The 15001-nt window shown below is 40.2% G+C and overlaps 2 protein-coding genes across 13 annotated transcripts in view; one reads left to right on the forward strand and one right to left on the reverse strand.

The window, feature by feature from the left end:
* The window catches only part of CMSS1 (cms1 ribosomal small subunit homolog), a 180679-nt gene that overhangs the window by 12922 nt on the left and 152756 nt on the right, over window positions 1-15001 (forward strand). The window lies entirely within an intron of this gene.
* The window catches only part of FILIP1L (filamin A interacting protein 1 like), a 156823-nt gene that overhangs the window by 9360 nt on the left and 132462 nt on the right, over window positions 1-15001 (reverse strand). For 3 of the 4 annotated variants that reach the window (XM_088668176.1, XM_088668175.1, XM_060273728.2), the window contains one exon: window positions 755-3902. In XM_088668176.1, the coding sequence (XP_088524302.1) occupies window positions 1115-3902 (2788 nt within the window). In that variant the 3' untranslated portion in view covers window positions 755-1114. Of the gene's footprint in view, window positions 1-754; window positions 3903-15001 lie in introns of those variants that run through there. The other variant, XM_088668178.1, reaches the window with a different exon arrangement.

The raw sequence follows: 15001 nt of genomic DNA on the forward strand, positions 1-15001 counted from the left end.
AGTGGCAAAGCTATTGCAGTTCATCCAGGAGGTTCCCAGGTTGAATTCCTGGCATCTCCAGTTAATAGGATCACATGACTGGTGATATGAAATACATCTGCCTGAGATCCCGGAGAGCTGCTGCCAGTCAGAGTAAGGAATGCTAGGCTCGATAAATATTTTGACTTGCTGTAAAGTAGTTCCCCGTATTCAAAGTGTGTGGGTAGGGGAGAGAAATAACTGGCTTAAAGAAGTGAGAGTATAATTCTCATGATCCAGTTTGCATTACAAGGGGGAGGGGGGAGAACTACCAGATTACCTTTTCCCCAAATGTTTATCCTTGCTTGCTTTGAAAATTTTTTACTTGCTTGCTTTGAATTGATATAGTGCTATCCCAAGTGCTGAAAGCATTTTGCACATATTCTCTCCAATCCTGAAAATTAGTGATAGTGGCTTCTCTTACTATACTCAGAGAGCTCATTGCTGGCCCAGATCCCACCTCAGCCACTTTCTGGCTCTCGACTCATTCTCTTTACCACTTTGCTACTCTGGGGTCTCATGTAATTTCATGCATCATTATTTTAAAGTACATGCAATTTTGTATGCTATTTGATCAGAAAGTACTGATCTGTATAGCAATAGAAAAATCAGGGAATGAGTAAGGTAGTGAACGAAAATTCTTTAGAACGCTGTCTAAAGATTAAAATCAAACTGTTTTACGTGCAAAAATTCACATACAGTGGAACAAAAACGAAATGATTTCTGCAGGCAGTGGTTAAAAAACACAATTATTTACTGTTTTGTAATGTTAAAATATTTCACCCAAAAAGTTGCAGTCAAGAAATAATGTCAGTTATTGAAAACGTCAATACACAAAGATGCATTTATACAAGTGCAAGTCTTAAGTGTCTTACAAAAAGTTATTTAAATGAACAGGTAATACAGTAAGTGCACACTTTATATATGTTTAAAGAGACGGGTCTTCATGTTAGTTCTGTATGCTGTTGTTGGACCACATGCAAGGAATTCTCACAAAGTTCTAATTAAAATAGTCCCAAATCTCTCTTGCCAGGATGGAGAGTATAAGTTTGTATTGGTGGTAAGTAAGTAAGTAAGTCAACACAGCGAGGGAGGGTCAGTTATACACATTACTTACTGTAATTTGTGATTGCCGTGGGAGAGGAGTGGCTGTTGGTGTAATAGTGATGCTGCTGGTGATTTTGTTGATAGCTTTAGTTGGTGTTCCATTAGCTAATGCTGGACTTCTGCTATCCTGCACTGTGGTGCAAGGGCTAATGTTTTTTGCTGAATTAGGAATAGCTTGAACATAAGGGCTTCCTAAGTGAATATGTATTTTATTATCTTCAGTAGTTATCACACTAGAACCAGAACTGTTAGATCTTTGAAACTGCCAGGACGACTGCCTTTCAGGGGATACTCTAAAGATAGCATGCTTGTCACCGGTTTCCAGAGGCTCTGGTGAAAGTACCTGCTCCGGGGAACTTGAAGCACTTGTAAGAGCCAGAGGGGACATTGTCCTGTCAGGAGTTACAGAGCCACATGATTCGGGTGTTTGAGATGTAGCAAAGGCAGACATAGTGAGTGGTGGCATGGCTTGCTCTGGACTTGTATAACCATCAACTACTTTAGATTTTATAGGCGTTAAAGACCCATTTTTAATTATGGTTATCCTTTGCTTTGGTGTGCCACAGTTGGGTATCACAGCTGTACTCGTAAAAGAGTGGGAACTCTCTGTAGTAGGGCTTGTTATTTCAAGGGTAGCTGTGTTTTGTCCATGGTCAGGAGTAACTTTTATATGAAGAGGCTGGCCTGGTGTATGGCTTAGAACCAAATTTCCAGGCTGAATGCAGTTTCCATTCTGCTTGGTGAGAACTTTTCCATTTTGGATATGGCTTTCTTTGGACTTCATCCACGGTATCCAGAGTTTACTATTGTTTACTGCATTTGCAACAGCGGAATTGTACTTGAAGGATATTGTTTGCTCATCGTCATTGTTGTCGTCGTCTTCTTCGTTGTCACTCTCTTCATATAAATGTCCATTTATGACAGCCCGTTCCAAAGGAACTAGACTCTTGTAATCAGGTGGTTCATTGTCTGCTGGTTCTGTTTGAACTTCCTTAGAGAGAACTTGCAAGTCTGAAATTCTCCTTCCATTGAGACTTGGTCTGAGGCTCTTACTGAAACGCCGATACCTCTCTAGTTCTTTAGTAAGGATTTCCATTTCTCTTCCCAATTCTTTGTTTTTGTTTTCTTGGTGAGTGAGTTTCTTCTGCAGGATTGTATGATCTTCCCTTAGATGACATATTAAATCTTCTGTTGCCATGTACTCGTGGATTTTCTCCTTCAGTGCATCTACTTCCCTTGAAAGGTGTCCTGATTTGGCTGCTTCTTCCTTGAGTTTCCTGAATAATCTCTGTTCGTGGTTGCATTCCGTCTTCTCTGCTAACTTATATCGAGCCAATTCTCTCTTCACAACATCAAGCTCCTCTGATAGGAATCTGGCTTTGTCTTGTTCGTTGATATATCTACGTTCTAAAGATTCAAATTCGTCCTCTGTTTTCATGAGATCATCTTCTATGGCTTTCATTTCTTTAAGTTTGTGTTTGAGCCTCTCAATTTCCTGGGCTAGTTCTTTAATCTTGTTGTTTTCTTGCTGCAAAGATGGGCTAGGCTTGGTAGTTTCCTTAAGTTTATTTTTAAGAAACTCCTTTTCAATGGCTTCTAAGGACTGAAGCTTTTTCCTTAGCAGGTTCATTTTGGAGGAGAGATCACTTCCTTTCTCTTCCTCTGCTTTTAGTTTGTTTTTCAACTCATCCCTGTCTCTTGTGAGATGGGACATTTTTTCCTCTGCATCAGTTTTAGATTTTAATGCCTTCTTGCTTTCTTCAATCAGTTTTTCGGTGACTGACATAACTTTTTTTTGTTCCAGCTGAAGTTGTGTATTTGCAGTTTGTAGTTTTTCTTCTGTTTGTTTTATTTTCTCATTCATTGTTTTCCTCTCATCTACAAGCATGACTGTTAATGATTTCAGTTTAGTCAAATCTTCCTTAAGTGTGAGCTCTGTTTTTTCCAATTTGCTTCCAATTGTTTCAAGCTCTCCTATACGGACTTTTAAGCCATCCAGTTCCTGTGACAGCTGCTTTGTTAACATTTTTTCTTTTTCAAGGTTGCATTTCAAAGAGTAACATTCCTGCTTGCTCTTGCTGAAAGCATCCTCCAGCTTTTCAAGCTCCATTATTCTCTTGTTGAGTTTATCAACTTCTGCTTTGAAGTTCTTGCTCTGAGAGGCTTCTTTTTCTAGCTTCTTGTGAAGCTCCCGGCACTGTTCTTCCATTTTTATGAGTTCTTCGTCCTTCCCTTCCATCTCAAGTACTCTTTTCCTTAGTTCTTCCACTTCAGACATAAGGGTAGAGTTTCCGCATTCCCCTCTGTTCATTTTCTCTCTCAGGTCCTGCAGTTCTTCTTCCGCCTTCCTCAATGACTTGTTAGTCTCCTCAAGTTCATCAATTTGCCGACTGAGAGCTGTCAATTTTAAGCGGAGCTGGCGGTTCTGGCTCTCTTCATTGGTTAGTTTGGCCATGGCGACCTCCTGTTCTTGGCAGGCCTTACAGGACTGCGCCTGAAGTTCTGCCTCCAGCCGGAGAGCTTTCTGCTCCTCTTCTTGAGCTTTTGTTTCTGCAGTGGAGAGTTTCTCATGAGCTTGTTCCGCAGTGATGGTCAAGTCTTGGATCTTTTGGCTTTGCAGGCTTAGCTGTTCTGTGAGTCTTTGCTGTTCATCCACGACCATTAACGCAAATGATTTGAGTTTTACCAGCTCCTCCTTCAATTTGTTTATTTTCTTGCTGTTTTCCTTTTCTTTTTTTGCCTGATAGGCTGCGTCTTGATCAATAAGCTTTTTCAATCTGAAAGGCAAAAAATAATCAAAATTAATTTTGTGATAGTGTATCAGATATGTACTTTAAAAATGAAGTGCTGTTTTAGAAAATAGGAAATCCTTTCTTTTAGAAAACATTTGAACAGATATAATATTTCTTGAACGGATCTGCATTTCCCTCAGTTGTAATTTTAACCTGTTCAAAGGTATCATCTTCCATACCTCCTTCTCGTCTTCCTTTGGTGTGGATGCTAATGTGGATTATATCTTGCCCTAGGCTAGGAAGGAGGTAGAAGGTAGATTGCATCTTGTAATTTCATGTTATCTTCTGTCCTGTAATTACCATTATATGGGCATATTTGTGGTTCTGGCACACTAGATCTAAAACTCACTGCCTTGCATCTTTTCATGTTAGCAAAAGGCCAATATCTTGCCCTGTATATAGACATTTCATGGCCCAATATACTTTTTAATAGCATGTTACCTGCCTGTGTCATACTTTAAAAGTGCTATTACAGCTATACAAAACTACATTAAAAATACACAAATGTTAATTGCACGAAACTCTACTTTTTGGAGAGCTTTAGTATTTTTGTGTTGGAAGCTTCTTTTTTTCGTAGCAGTAAATAAAAGTTTGATCCCCCACTCCCATTAATTGCCTAAGGCAATATGTTCAGATCCAGAAAACGCCCCATTAGGTGGTAATAACTATAATTAGCTTTGTAATAGACAATTTTATGTAGGGTAGAACATTTTTCAGTGCTTTCAATTTCTGCGGAGAGTATTCCATTTCATAAGTTCATTAGTGAAAATGAATGGTTACCAGTTAAAAATACATTATTGGGCAAGCTTGGCAGTTCTTAGCTCTGCTTACTAAACTCAAGTAAAGTAAACATTCTAAATTAGATACCCTTTAGAACATCAAAATAATAGAATAATAGAATTGTAGCATTCGAAGGGACCACAAGGCTTATCTAGTCCAAGTCTCTGCAACGCAGGAATCTTTTTGCCCAATGTGGGGCTCGAACCCACAACCCTGAGATTAAGATCTCATGTTCTAACAATGGAGCCATCAGTTTTCTGATGCAATTCATCCTATTTACACCGAAATTTTCCAATTAAAATTATGCCCAGCACTGCAAAATCTACTCCCTCCTCTGTAACATGGGGGTCACTGTTGTCATGGTCTGGGGCTGGTTTTTTCATTAAACACAACTGTTGTAACCTACAATCTCTTCCTGTAGAATTCAGTAAACAAAGCAGCAGTGGCTGCAGTTAGAGACATTGTTTAGGTGAAGGCATAACCTTCAGTGCTTTTGTTTATTTTGCTGTGGACTCTTAGTTCTTATTTATTTGTTTTCATTGATGTTTTGTGTGCTGCCTTGAGGGCCTTCTGGAGCTGAATAGCTGAGTGTTTGTGTGCACATGTACATATATTTAAATATAAAACTTATTGAGGGACAAGCAGATGGCTTTGACAATATAAATGGTATTTACATTTATGGGGCACCATAAGTAGAATTCTTTATACTCCAGCTTTGTATACAACAGACAGCATGAAGATAATATAGTGAAATTGGCTTTCAATGAGCCTTTACTGTAAACAGTAAAGGGGGCCAAAAATGCACTGCAAAAAAGAGACTAAAGAGAGTGTTACCTTAGAGCGAGAAGAATTTGGAGCTAATGGAAGAACTGGAGAGGATAGGTACTGTATGTCTTACTAAGAAGCATCACTTTTTATTTTCCTTAATGAAACACCATTGCCTCTCTAGTTCCTGCCTCTGAATCTTTGCCATGAAGCTGATGAAAGCTATTGCCATAGATACCAAATCATAACAGAAGAGTAACCATCAGTTTCATTCTGTTTTTGGGAATCCATGTGGTTAGGCTTACGATAATACTCAGATTTAGTCACTGGACTGAATTTTCATCTTATGAAATACTACTTTGTCGTGGAAGTTTTCTTTTTAAATGAACATTGGCTTGACAAAACCCCAAAGACATAACAGTCTTCAGTCATAGGTCTGGCATGTGACAATTACTCACTAGCTTAATAAGCTAAAGTATTTAACTATTAATCTTCCTTTACATCTCTGCAATTGACTGCAGAATCCTATTTTTTTTTCTCGAGAGTGGGAATTGAACAGTTCTAGCATTGATTAGGTAAAATGGTTCATTTTGCATGGATGATGTATGACTGCTCCTGCACTGAAGTTATGCGTACTTAATTGTGCCCATCTTGTATATTTATGCTCTTTTTGAAGTATTACCTTTCAAAGCTGTCGAGAGAGTGCCAGGAAGTAAATGCTCTGATCCAAGTGCTTATGCCTCATTGAAGTCTATTCCCCTGACTCTGCAGGGAAGTTATGTGACCCAATAACTTCTGCCCTTCTGGATCTCCCCAATTGGATGCATGAGGTGCTGCAGAGAATGAGTGGTATACATTCTGCTGCAGAGAATGAGTGGTATACATACCCCAGACATGATCAGCATGTTGGAGCTGACAATACTGATTATCCTTGTGGTGGGAGGTTGAATTTTAAAATAAATTTTTATAGCTTTGATTTCCACTTCCAGTTTTCTCTCCAGTGCATGCACAATAAGTTTCCCCGCTCTCTCGATGAATAGGAAAATGCTGAGTTGTATATGCTCAGAGTATTTTCCTTTGTAGGAAGTAGCTGAGAGCTGCTGAGTTTAAGTCCCTTGAATTTATCGTAGGTACTCCCCCTACATTGTATTATGTGAGCCTCTCTCCTGCAGTCTGAAGTCATACTGCAACCCAAGTGTGGGTTTACCGCCATGAAGAGGACTAAGCATTGCTACTCATCTTGGAGATCTAGAAGGTTGCAAGAGAGCAGCTTTGCTTTGCTTTGGGTAGTCACAGCAAATCCCTGCAGCATTTGGCAGTGCAGATGCTTCCCACATAGTTCCCTCATGGCTAGTAAGGAAAGGATGGGTCACTTGTGTTCCTGCAGATGGTGATGGACTACAACTCCGCCATCCTGAATCATTGGCCATGCTGGCTGGGCCTCGTGGGATTCGAAGCCCAACAAAATCTTGCAATAAAATCTCAATGAGAGGAGTGGCCACCTATAGTAGTTTGCTATGTTTCCCGGTGCAGCACTATGGTGGGTGTCTCTTCCAGTGAAAGGTGGAGAAGGATCTGAAGCCTGAGATAATTTGAGAAAGGCCTGGGTGTATTATGTTTGTTTCTTTACCATACTCTCTTGTTGCTCTGTATACTGAAAGGAGTACTATGTACAGAATGCTGTTGAGTAAGAGCTGTTGTGTCTCACGTTAGTGTTTAAAGTCCTAAATGTCTCACGCCTCAAATACTGAAAGATTGTCTCCTTCCCTACTGACCCTCTAGGGTGCTGGGTCTGGCAGAGGGTGCACTCTTATTCCCACAGAGGTGTGTCTGGCACCTTCATTCTACAGCTTTTCGTGAATGCTGAAGATGCATCTGTTTACCCTGGCTTTTGATACCTGAGAAGCATATTTTTAGCACCCACCTTATTTCTGTGATTTGTTTTAAAACTGTTTTTAATAGTCTATAATATTGTGCTTTAATGTTAATGTTGTGTTTTAATTTTTGTAATCTGTCCTGGCACCTTAGGGTAAAAGACGGGTAATACATTGTAGTGGTAATAGTAGTAGTAGTAATAATAATTATAATAATCAAATTCAATTGCTGTTTGGATCCAGCTTTATGAGGCATACTCTACACAGCTGACACTACGGCAACATGACGCTCTTATTGCAAACAGATACGCTTGTTCATATCTGGGTGGTGCTGGTGGGTTAAACCAGTGCTCCCCAACCTTTTTATCGCTGCGGACCAGTCGGCGTTTGATAATTTTACCGCGGCCCGCTGAGGGGGGGGACATTGATTGTTTATATTTTATTTACATTGTTTTGATTTAATAATTTTAATTTAATTGTATTTAAATGTTTCTTGGGCGACCCGGTACCAATTGATCCACGGACCGGTACCGGTCCATGGCCCGGAGGTTGAAGACCACTGGGTTAAACCACAGAGCCTAGGGCTTGCTGATCAGAAGGTTGGCGGTTCGAATCCCTGCAACGGGGTGAGCTCCCGTTGCTTGGTCCCAGCTCCTGCCAACCTAGCAGTTTGAAAGCATGTCAAAGTGCAAGTAGATAAATAGGTACCACTCCGGCGGGAAGGTAAACGGCATTTCCATGCGCTGCTCTGGTTCAGCAGAAGCGGCTTTGTCATGCTGGCCACAAGACCTGGAAGCAGTACGCCGGCTCCCTCGGTCAATAACGCGCGATGAGCGCCGCAACCCCAGAGTCGGTCACGACTGGACCAAATGGTCAGGGGTCCCTTTACCTTTATGCTTGCTCATATTGGTGGTGCAAATACTTAGCATCCGGGTCTAAAATAAGTTCCATACAGTATATGTTACATGGAAGCAACCGACATGGACAAGCAAATGTATTCTAGGACTGAGGTGGAAATCTCAGCACATCCTGCTTGTGTTGAAAAAAACAGCTTGACACAGCTGTGGTTTTAATTTGGTATAAAACCGGGAGTATTCCTGGAAGGCTTTTGTCGTCTTTCTTTTTCCAGAAAAATCCATTCGGGAATAAGAGGGGATATCCTCAGCATGTTGGAAACATTTTCCTATTTAGTTAAGAAAAAGAGTATGATGGAATTAAAAAGATCTAGTGGGAATAAAAAGTAGCTCCTTTTGTGTCTTAAAATACATCTGTTTTTGAAAGGGGGGGGAAGAGCTTATGTAAAATCAATTTATAGTGGAAGCATAGGTGATGCAGTATTATTCAGGAGCCAGCATTAAAAAAAGGAGGGGGGATGTATTTCCCTTCCAAAATATAATACTTAAACATAACCAAATAATATAAAATCTCTCCATCATAAAATACTTATCTGGTCATAATTGATTTATCCTTTTAACTTGCATATATATCTATGATATCCCAAATTTAAAAAGGCATAATATAAAAAGGTGAGAGGGCCCAAGCGGTAGGAAAACAGCTACGTTTGCAGAACTTCAAAATGTCAGAATTATTCTTGTCCCTGAAGACTTTTACTTTGTTTCCCTATGAGCTCACCTGTCTCAAGATTCCTTGAGGGGATCCTACTGAAATTTCCCTTAAATCAGGGGTAGGCAACCTGTGGCCCTCCAGATGTTGTTGTACTTCATCTTCCCTCATCCCTAATCATTGTCCATGCTTAATTGGGTTGAGTCCAACAACTTCTGGAATGGGCCCTTGTTTCAAGTTACAAAGCTAAGAATTGGCTGGGGTGGATGAAACAACAGGATTAGTTGTGGTACCCATCCTGTGAAGTTTATTGCCAAAGCAGTTATGTAGATTGCAAGGCCTTGAGAGAATTATTGCAATTTGGATATCTTCTGGTTTTAATGCCTGTCTTATCAATGGCTCTTCAGATAGGCTTCCTATTGGTAGACAAGGTAAAAGGTGGCATGGCTGTGCATTGTGGACCAGATTGTCTCGAATGGATACCAACAGGGAAGAAGTTCCCAAGGGCTGGATAGAGAGACTTGGAGGGACACATTTGGCCCCTGAGCCTGAGGTTCCTCCCCCCTGATTTAGACAGTTGTAGCCAAAGTTCATCAAGTGCAGAAATAAAACGAAGAGACAGGCAAAGAGATTGTCACACGTATTCATGCTCCCATAGAACTTTGTGAATTTCCAAAAAGCTCTAAAGGGAAGTTGATATGCGGAATTGACTTTTTAAAATAATCTAATCTGTCTGGAACTGTGCACTTATTGAGTTCATTTTGAAGTTGAAGCCATATCAGAATGAGTCATTCCTTTATTTGGCCCCCCTTCCCCTCTGCTCCAGTGAAGAAGCTTAAGAGATGGAAAGGTTGACAAATGTAGTTCTCCATCAATAGAGAAATGAAAGGTTGTTATTTCTCTACATGTTTCCTTTTATACAGTAGCTGGAAATGTATTTAAAGAAAGAAATTAATATTAAGACATGTTATAACTGTCATGTGAAAATCTTAATTTCTTCATTTAAATTCCAGCCACCTTCGGAACAAAGGGAAGCTGTTCTAAAACTTTAAGTTAAATGTTTGGGTGATTGGAATTTGGATTTTTTTACAATAGTGCACATTCTTGATATTTGATACAGGATTATCATGTTGTTCCGTGTCCCAAGCTGTATTCATTTATGCAAGCATGAAAAATGAATGTGATTTATTAATAAATAACCAGCTTCTTAAATGGATGAAATAACTTACTTTGACTTTCAATTCTTTTTCATAAGAATGCAGCAACCATGAAAGGCAAGTTAGATGTATCATGTAGCCAAACATTTGGATTTCTTCCTTTTTTAAACTCAAATATTGAATAAATTCCAGCAAAAGCAGTTATTCAAATTAAGTTTTATAGACATGAATACGAGCTAGTCTGATTCAGATAAGCATCTCTTTTACTGCTTGTCTTTTAGAGTCTCTTACAACTATATAAGTTACTATTCTTATTATGGCTTATTTTTTACACTTTAAAAATATTAAAGATTTTCTTGATTTACAAAAGTATGTGCAATGTCTCTCGTAACATTTTTACAACAGCTTGTAGCAACATCATATTTTATAATAATGTGTTAAGTTTTATTTTAGTGTTGAAAAAATATGTTACAGTTCATATAGCTGAACTTCCCCTGCTGTTGTTCTTTTCTAGGTTGTATATTCCCTTAGGAATATTCCCTATAACAATTCCCTTAGGCTTAGGACCTGGTATCTTCTGCACCATGAGTGGACAACAAGTGGATTTTGAGGTTACAAGCACAAGGGTGGTGATAACTCTTCAATTGACATTCCAGTCTTTAAGATTTTTTTTGAAGTTTCAAAAGTCCACATGCACACGCTGGATGTAAATCTAAATTAGCCTATAAGAGGTTTTTAAATTTCTAATCAACTCTTGCAGTTTGTTTATTTTGACCAGCTGCTTTGGTGCACAAATAACTCAACAGTTCAACCCTGTGCATAATGACTTTGAAGGAAACTCCACTGAGTCCAGTGGTGTTTGGATAGCAGCCTAATGTTGTAATCCTGCCATCCACTTACCTGGGCAGAAGCTGCATTGAACTCAGTGGAACTTCCTTCTGAATCAATACGTAAAGTTTGACTTGCAATTGAATGGTAATGTTAACATATGCTGAACCTGGAACTTATGGGCTGTCCCACCATTCATCATTTTAAGTGTGTGTGTGTGTGTGTGTGTGTGTGTGTGAGAGAGAGAGAGAGAGAGAGAGAGAGAGAGAGAGAGAGAGAGAGAGAAGCTATTGAGAGCCTCTCTGTAAACTTCAGTAGTCCTGACTTAGTCCACAAAGATCCTTCAGTGAACAGATATAAATTTGCCTTACATGTACATTTCCAACCTGAATTTGAGGCTCACTTCTGCTTCCAATAACTAGAAAAGCCAATGTGTGGAAGATAATCGGAGGCCTTGAAATTTTTGTGCACATTTCGGTACATCTTACTAAACTCTATAAGATTTGCATCTTGAGTAAACCTGTATAGGATTGCTCTACATGTTGCCAACCAGCCTTCGTTGCAGTAATCATAGAGGTTTCTGCTTGCATTCCTTAGCCTTAAGCCTCATTCAGGACATACCTAGGCTGAATTCCGAGGCTAGATTTGTCTGCCTTCTGACCGCTTACCCTCCAGCCTAATGAAATGGCCTTGATCTGGTTTACCCTTGCTTGCAGTGAGCATTTGGCAAGAATTTAATTCCCATTTATAAGGAGACTGTTTATTTTTAATGATGGAGCTTCAATTATTGAGCAGAAATGCCATTTTATTTGTTCTCCCATTTGTGGTGTGTGTGTGAGAGAGAGTTAAGTGCCTTCCTTTTCTATCTCATGACTCGATTGATTCTAGGCCAGAAAAGGAGCAAGTGATTTCATTTGTAGCAGCAGAAACTGGAACTCATTGAGTTTTACATCAGCCAGGAAATTACTGTTGTGCAGATGCAAGGCTAACAGGAGGAAATGGAAAGATTAGACACTAGAGATGTGGGATGGTTGTCAGAGCACAGGGCTATGAGGAAAACTCCCTGAAATTTAATTCATCTTCTGACTTTGCTTTCCTCTCTTGTTCCTAAATTAAACTTGCCAGCTTAGCTTTTTAATGTAATCATATAAGGAATGGAATGACTGCATTGGGGTCCCTCCCCTGTTTCTTCTTGACCCAAAGTACCAAACATTTCTTTATTTTTATGTAGTTTGGTGGGCTGGTCTTAGGTGCCCAAAGCCCTTGGGTCTCTTAGTGAAGAACAAAACCTGCTCACCCCAAATGTTGAGTTCCTGCCAGAAACAAAAGTTCTAGTTCTGGCTGCAAGAATAGCTGCCTTATTCAGAGTCAGACCTAGCTCAGTCTTGCCTGCACATGACTGCCAATGGCTCTCCAGGGTTTCAGACGGGAGGCATTCCCAACCCAACCTGGAGACATCGGTGATTGAACCTGGGAGTTTCTGCATACAAGGCAGATGCTGTACCCTAAATTATGTCTCTCCCCCAGAAGAACAGCAACAGGGAGTGGAGAAAACAGAGCTGGTCTCCGGAATGTTGTGGGCTCTTTGGGGCCCTAAGGTAACCCCAAGTTCATGTTGGCTGTTTATGATGCCTCAAAAATAAGAAAGAGATTTTAAAAAGAGATTTTAATGTTAGGATCCCAAGTGCTAGAGGAGAGAAGGTATCGTCTTCTCACAAGAGGATAAAGTATTGTCTTGCTCCAGCCATCGTAAGATGTTTTTTGCTAAAGCACATTCGGGCAGTGGGAAGCTCACTACTTCCTTGCTAACACCCATGATGTTAGCATAGCGTAGAATCTAAAGATACTTGGTATTCACATGCCATTTCCCCTAAGTGTTCGGAACACAACAGCCGTCTCACATGAGCCATTTTTAATTCCCCCACTGCACAGATGGGGGAAGCTGTAAGAGACAGTGGATTGCCCAAGGTCCTCTCATGAGTTATATCTGCTCTATAAGGTAACAGTTAAGTAAGAAGTACTGGTATACCTTATCACAAAAAGCATGCTGTCTTCCAGTGGCAGTGGCACAGCAGCTTTTTGTATTAGATATAGCATTTCTAAAGTATATTAGGAGCACAATTAGTTTGCTTTTAACTTAAAATCTTAAGGCAATTGAATTTTGGTTGTACAACATGAAGGCAGTTACTAGTAATAGCAGCGTTTCTAGGATTCTGGCTATAGGGTGTATTAAATATGGTTGCAAGCCACATAAATGGAGGAGTTAGGCAAAACCCAGGGGTAGGCAACCTAAGGCCTGTGGGCTGGATGCGGCCCAATCACCTTCTCAATCCAGCCCGCGGACGGTCCGGGAATCAGCGTGTTTTTACATGAGTCAAATGTGTCCTTTTATTTAAAATGCATCTCTGGGTTATTTGTGGTGCCTGCCTGGTGTTTTTACATGAGCAGAATGCGTGCTTTTATTTAAAATGCATCTCTGGGTTATTTGTGGGGCATAGGAATTCATTCATTTTTTCCTTCAAAATATAGTTTGGCCCACCACATGGTCTGAGGGATGGTGGACTGGCCCACGGCTGGAAAAGGTTGCTGACCCCTGGGCAAAACCAATATTCTTTTAATGTATTTTGTGTATTTAATTAATCTCATCTGCTTTCACTTGCAAATCTCTGACTTCACGCCTTGTCCAAAAATTGTGTGACATACGACTATTGAGTACCTTGATTTAGCAAGTTTCCTGTTCTTTGGAATGGGCACTGGCATCCTGATCCTAAATGTACTTGCATGACCTGGAAGTGAGCTTCATCAATTTCAGGGAGCATTGCTTCTCAGGAAGTGTGGTTTGGGCCATGACTTAGTTTATGGCTGCTCCAAAGAACTGTTTTGAGAAGAATATCTGTTCCTCTGTGCATTACAACATTCTTTCCTTCAAGTATTACTGTAATTCGCTGGTTTGTGCTGCTATCTTAAGGAAACTCAAGAAAAATTACGCAACCATTCTGATACTTTATCTTTCTTAAATTAGCTAATATTTTGGATGCATTTGGAAATGGCTCTTTGCCACTAACAACTTATTGTTGACTGGTCATAAATGTCATTTCCCCAGAACATTTCCAGGAATTGGGCGTACTCTGAGACAATTTTTTTTTTCTATAGACTGAATGCAAAAGTTAAGTCAAGTATGACCAGCTTGGCTCTCAGCCTAAAGAGCATGTGATGCAGCTCTAGACACTGAGCTGGCACTGGGAGAGTAGTAGCTCCTCCACCACCTGATAGCTCTGTTGGTAGAGCATGAGGCTCTTCATCTCAGGGTCATGGGTTCGAGCCCCACGTTGGACAAAAAGATTCCTGCAGTACAGGGGATTGGGCTAGAGGACACTCGTGGGTTCCTTCCAACTCTAGAGTTCTATGATTCTTTCTATTAATACTACTTCCTCTTCCCTCTCTTCTGCAGCCATTCTGCCCCATCTCATGATGCCTTTCCTTCTGAAATGCCATGTTTAGCTATTCCCCCTCTTATTTTCTGTCGTCAACCATGAACATGTCTTTCTTGCTCCCTGCTTCCTTTCCTATTTTATAACTTCCCTTATTCGCACACTGCCCATGCTTAATTTACTTTGCTTCTTTCTACTCCTCTCGTTTCCTATTGCACTGGGTTCATATTATTTATTACCTTAACATTCAGCTGAATTTTCCCTCCCCCTGGGAGCTGGACTGTGGTTGGTCCACATTTGTGCCTAAATTTCCTGTCAGCTGGTAGGAAGCTGAAGGAGAGCAGCAGTATTCCAGTGCTTGGCTGAATTATGGCAATAGAATGGTCTGACATAGCAGCTTCAGTAAATAATCCCTAGAGTGGGTTCAGCCATTCTAAACAAGTGGAAAGAGGGCTTATCTGTAAAACATAGCCTGCATCAAGGGGGAGCCAAAGTTGTGACAAAAGTACAGAAGAATACTGGTGACATGTGACGGGTGTGATGGGGAGGGCATTAAAAAGGTGTAATAAGAATATTTTTTGTGTTTTTACATGTAGCATATTTTTTAAAGATGAGCCCAAAGAAGAAGCACAAGCAAGTTGCATGCTTATTTAGAACACATGAAGCTGAGCCCAAGTGTTTCCTTC

Source organism: Zootoca vivipara, chromosome 4, assembly GCF_965207765.1.
Source record: "Zootoca vivipara chromosome 4, rZooViv2.hap1.1, whole genome shotgun sequence".
Lineage (NCBI taxonomy): Eukaryota > Metazoa > Chordata > Lepidosauria > Squamata > Lacertidae > Zootoca > Zootoca vivipara.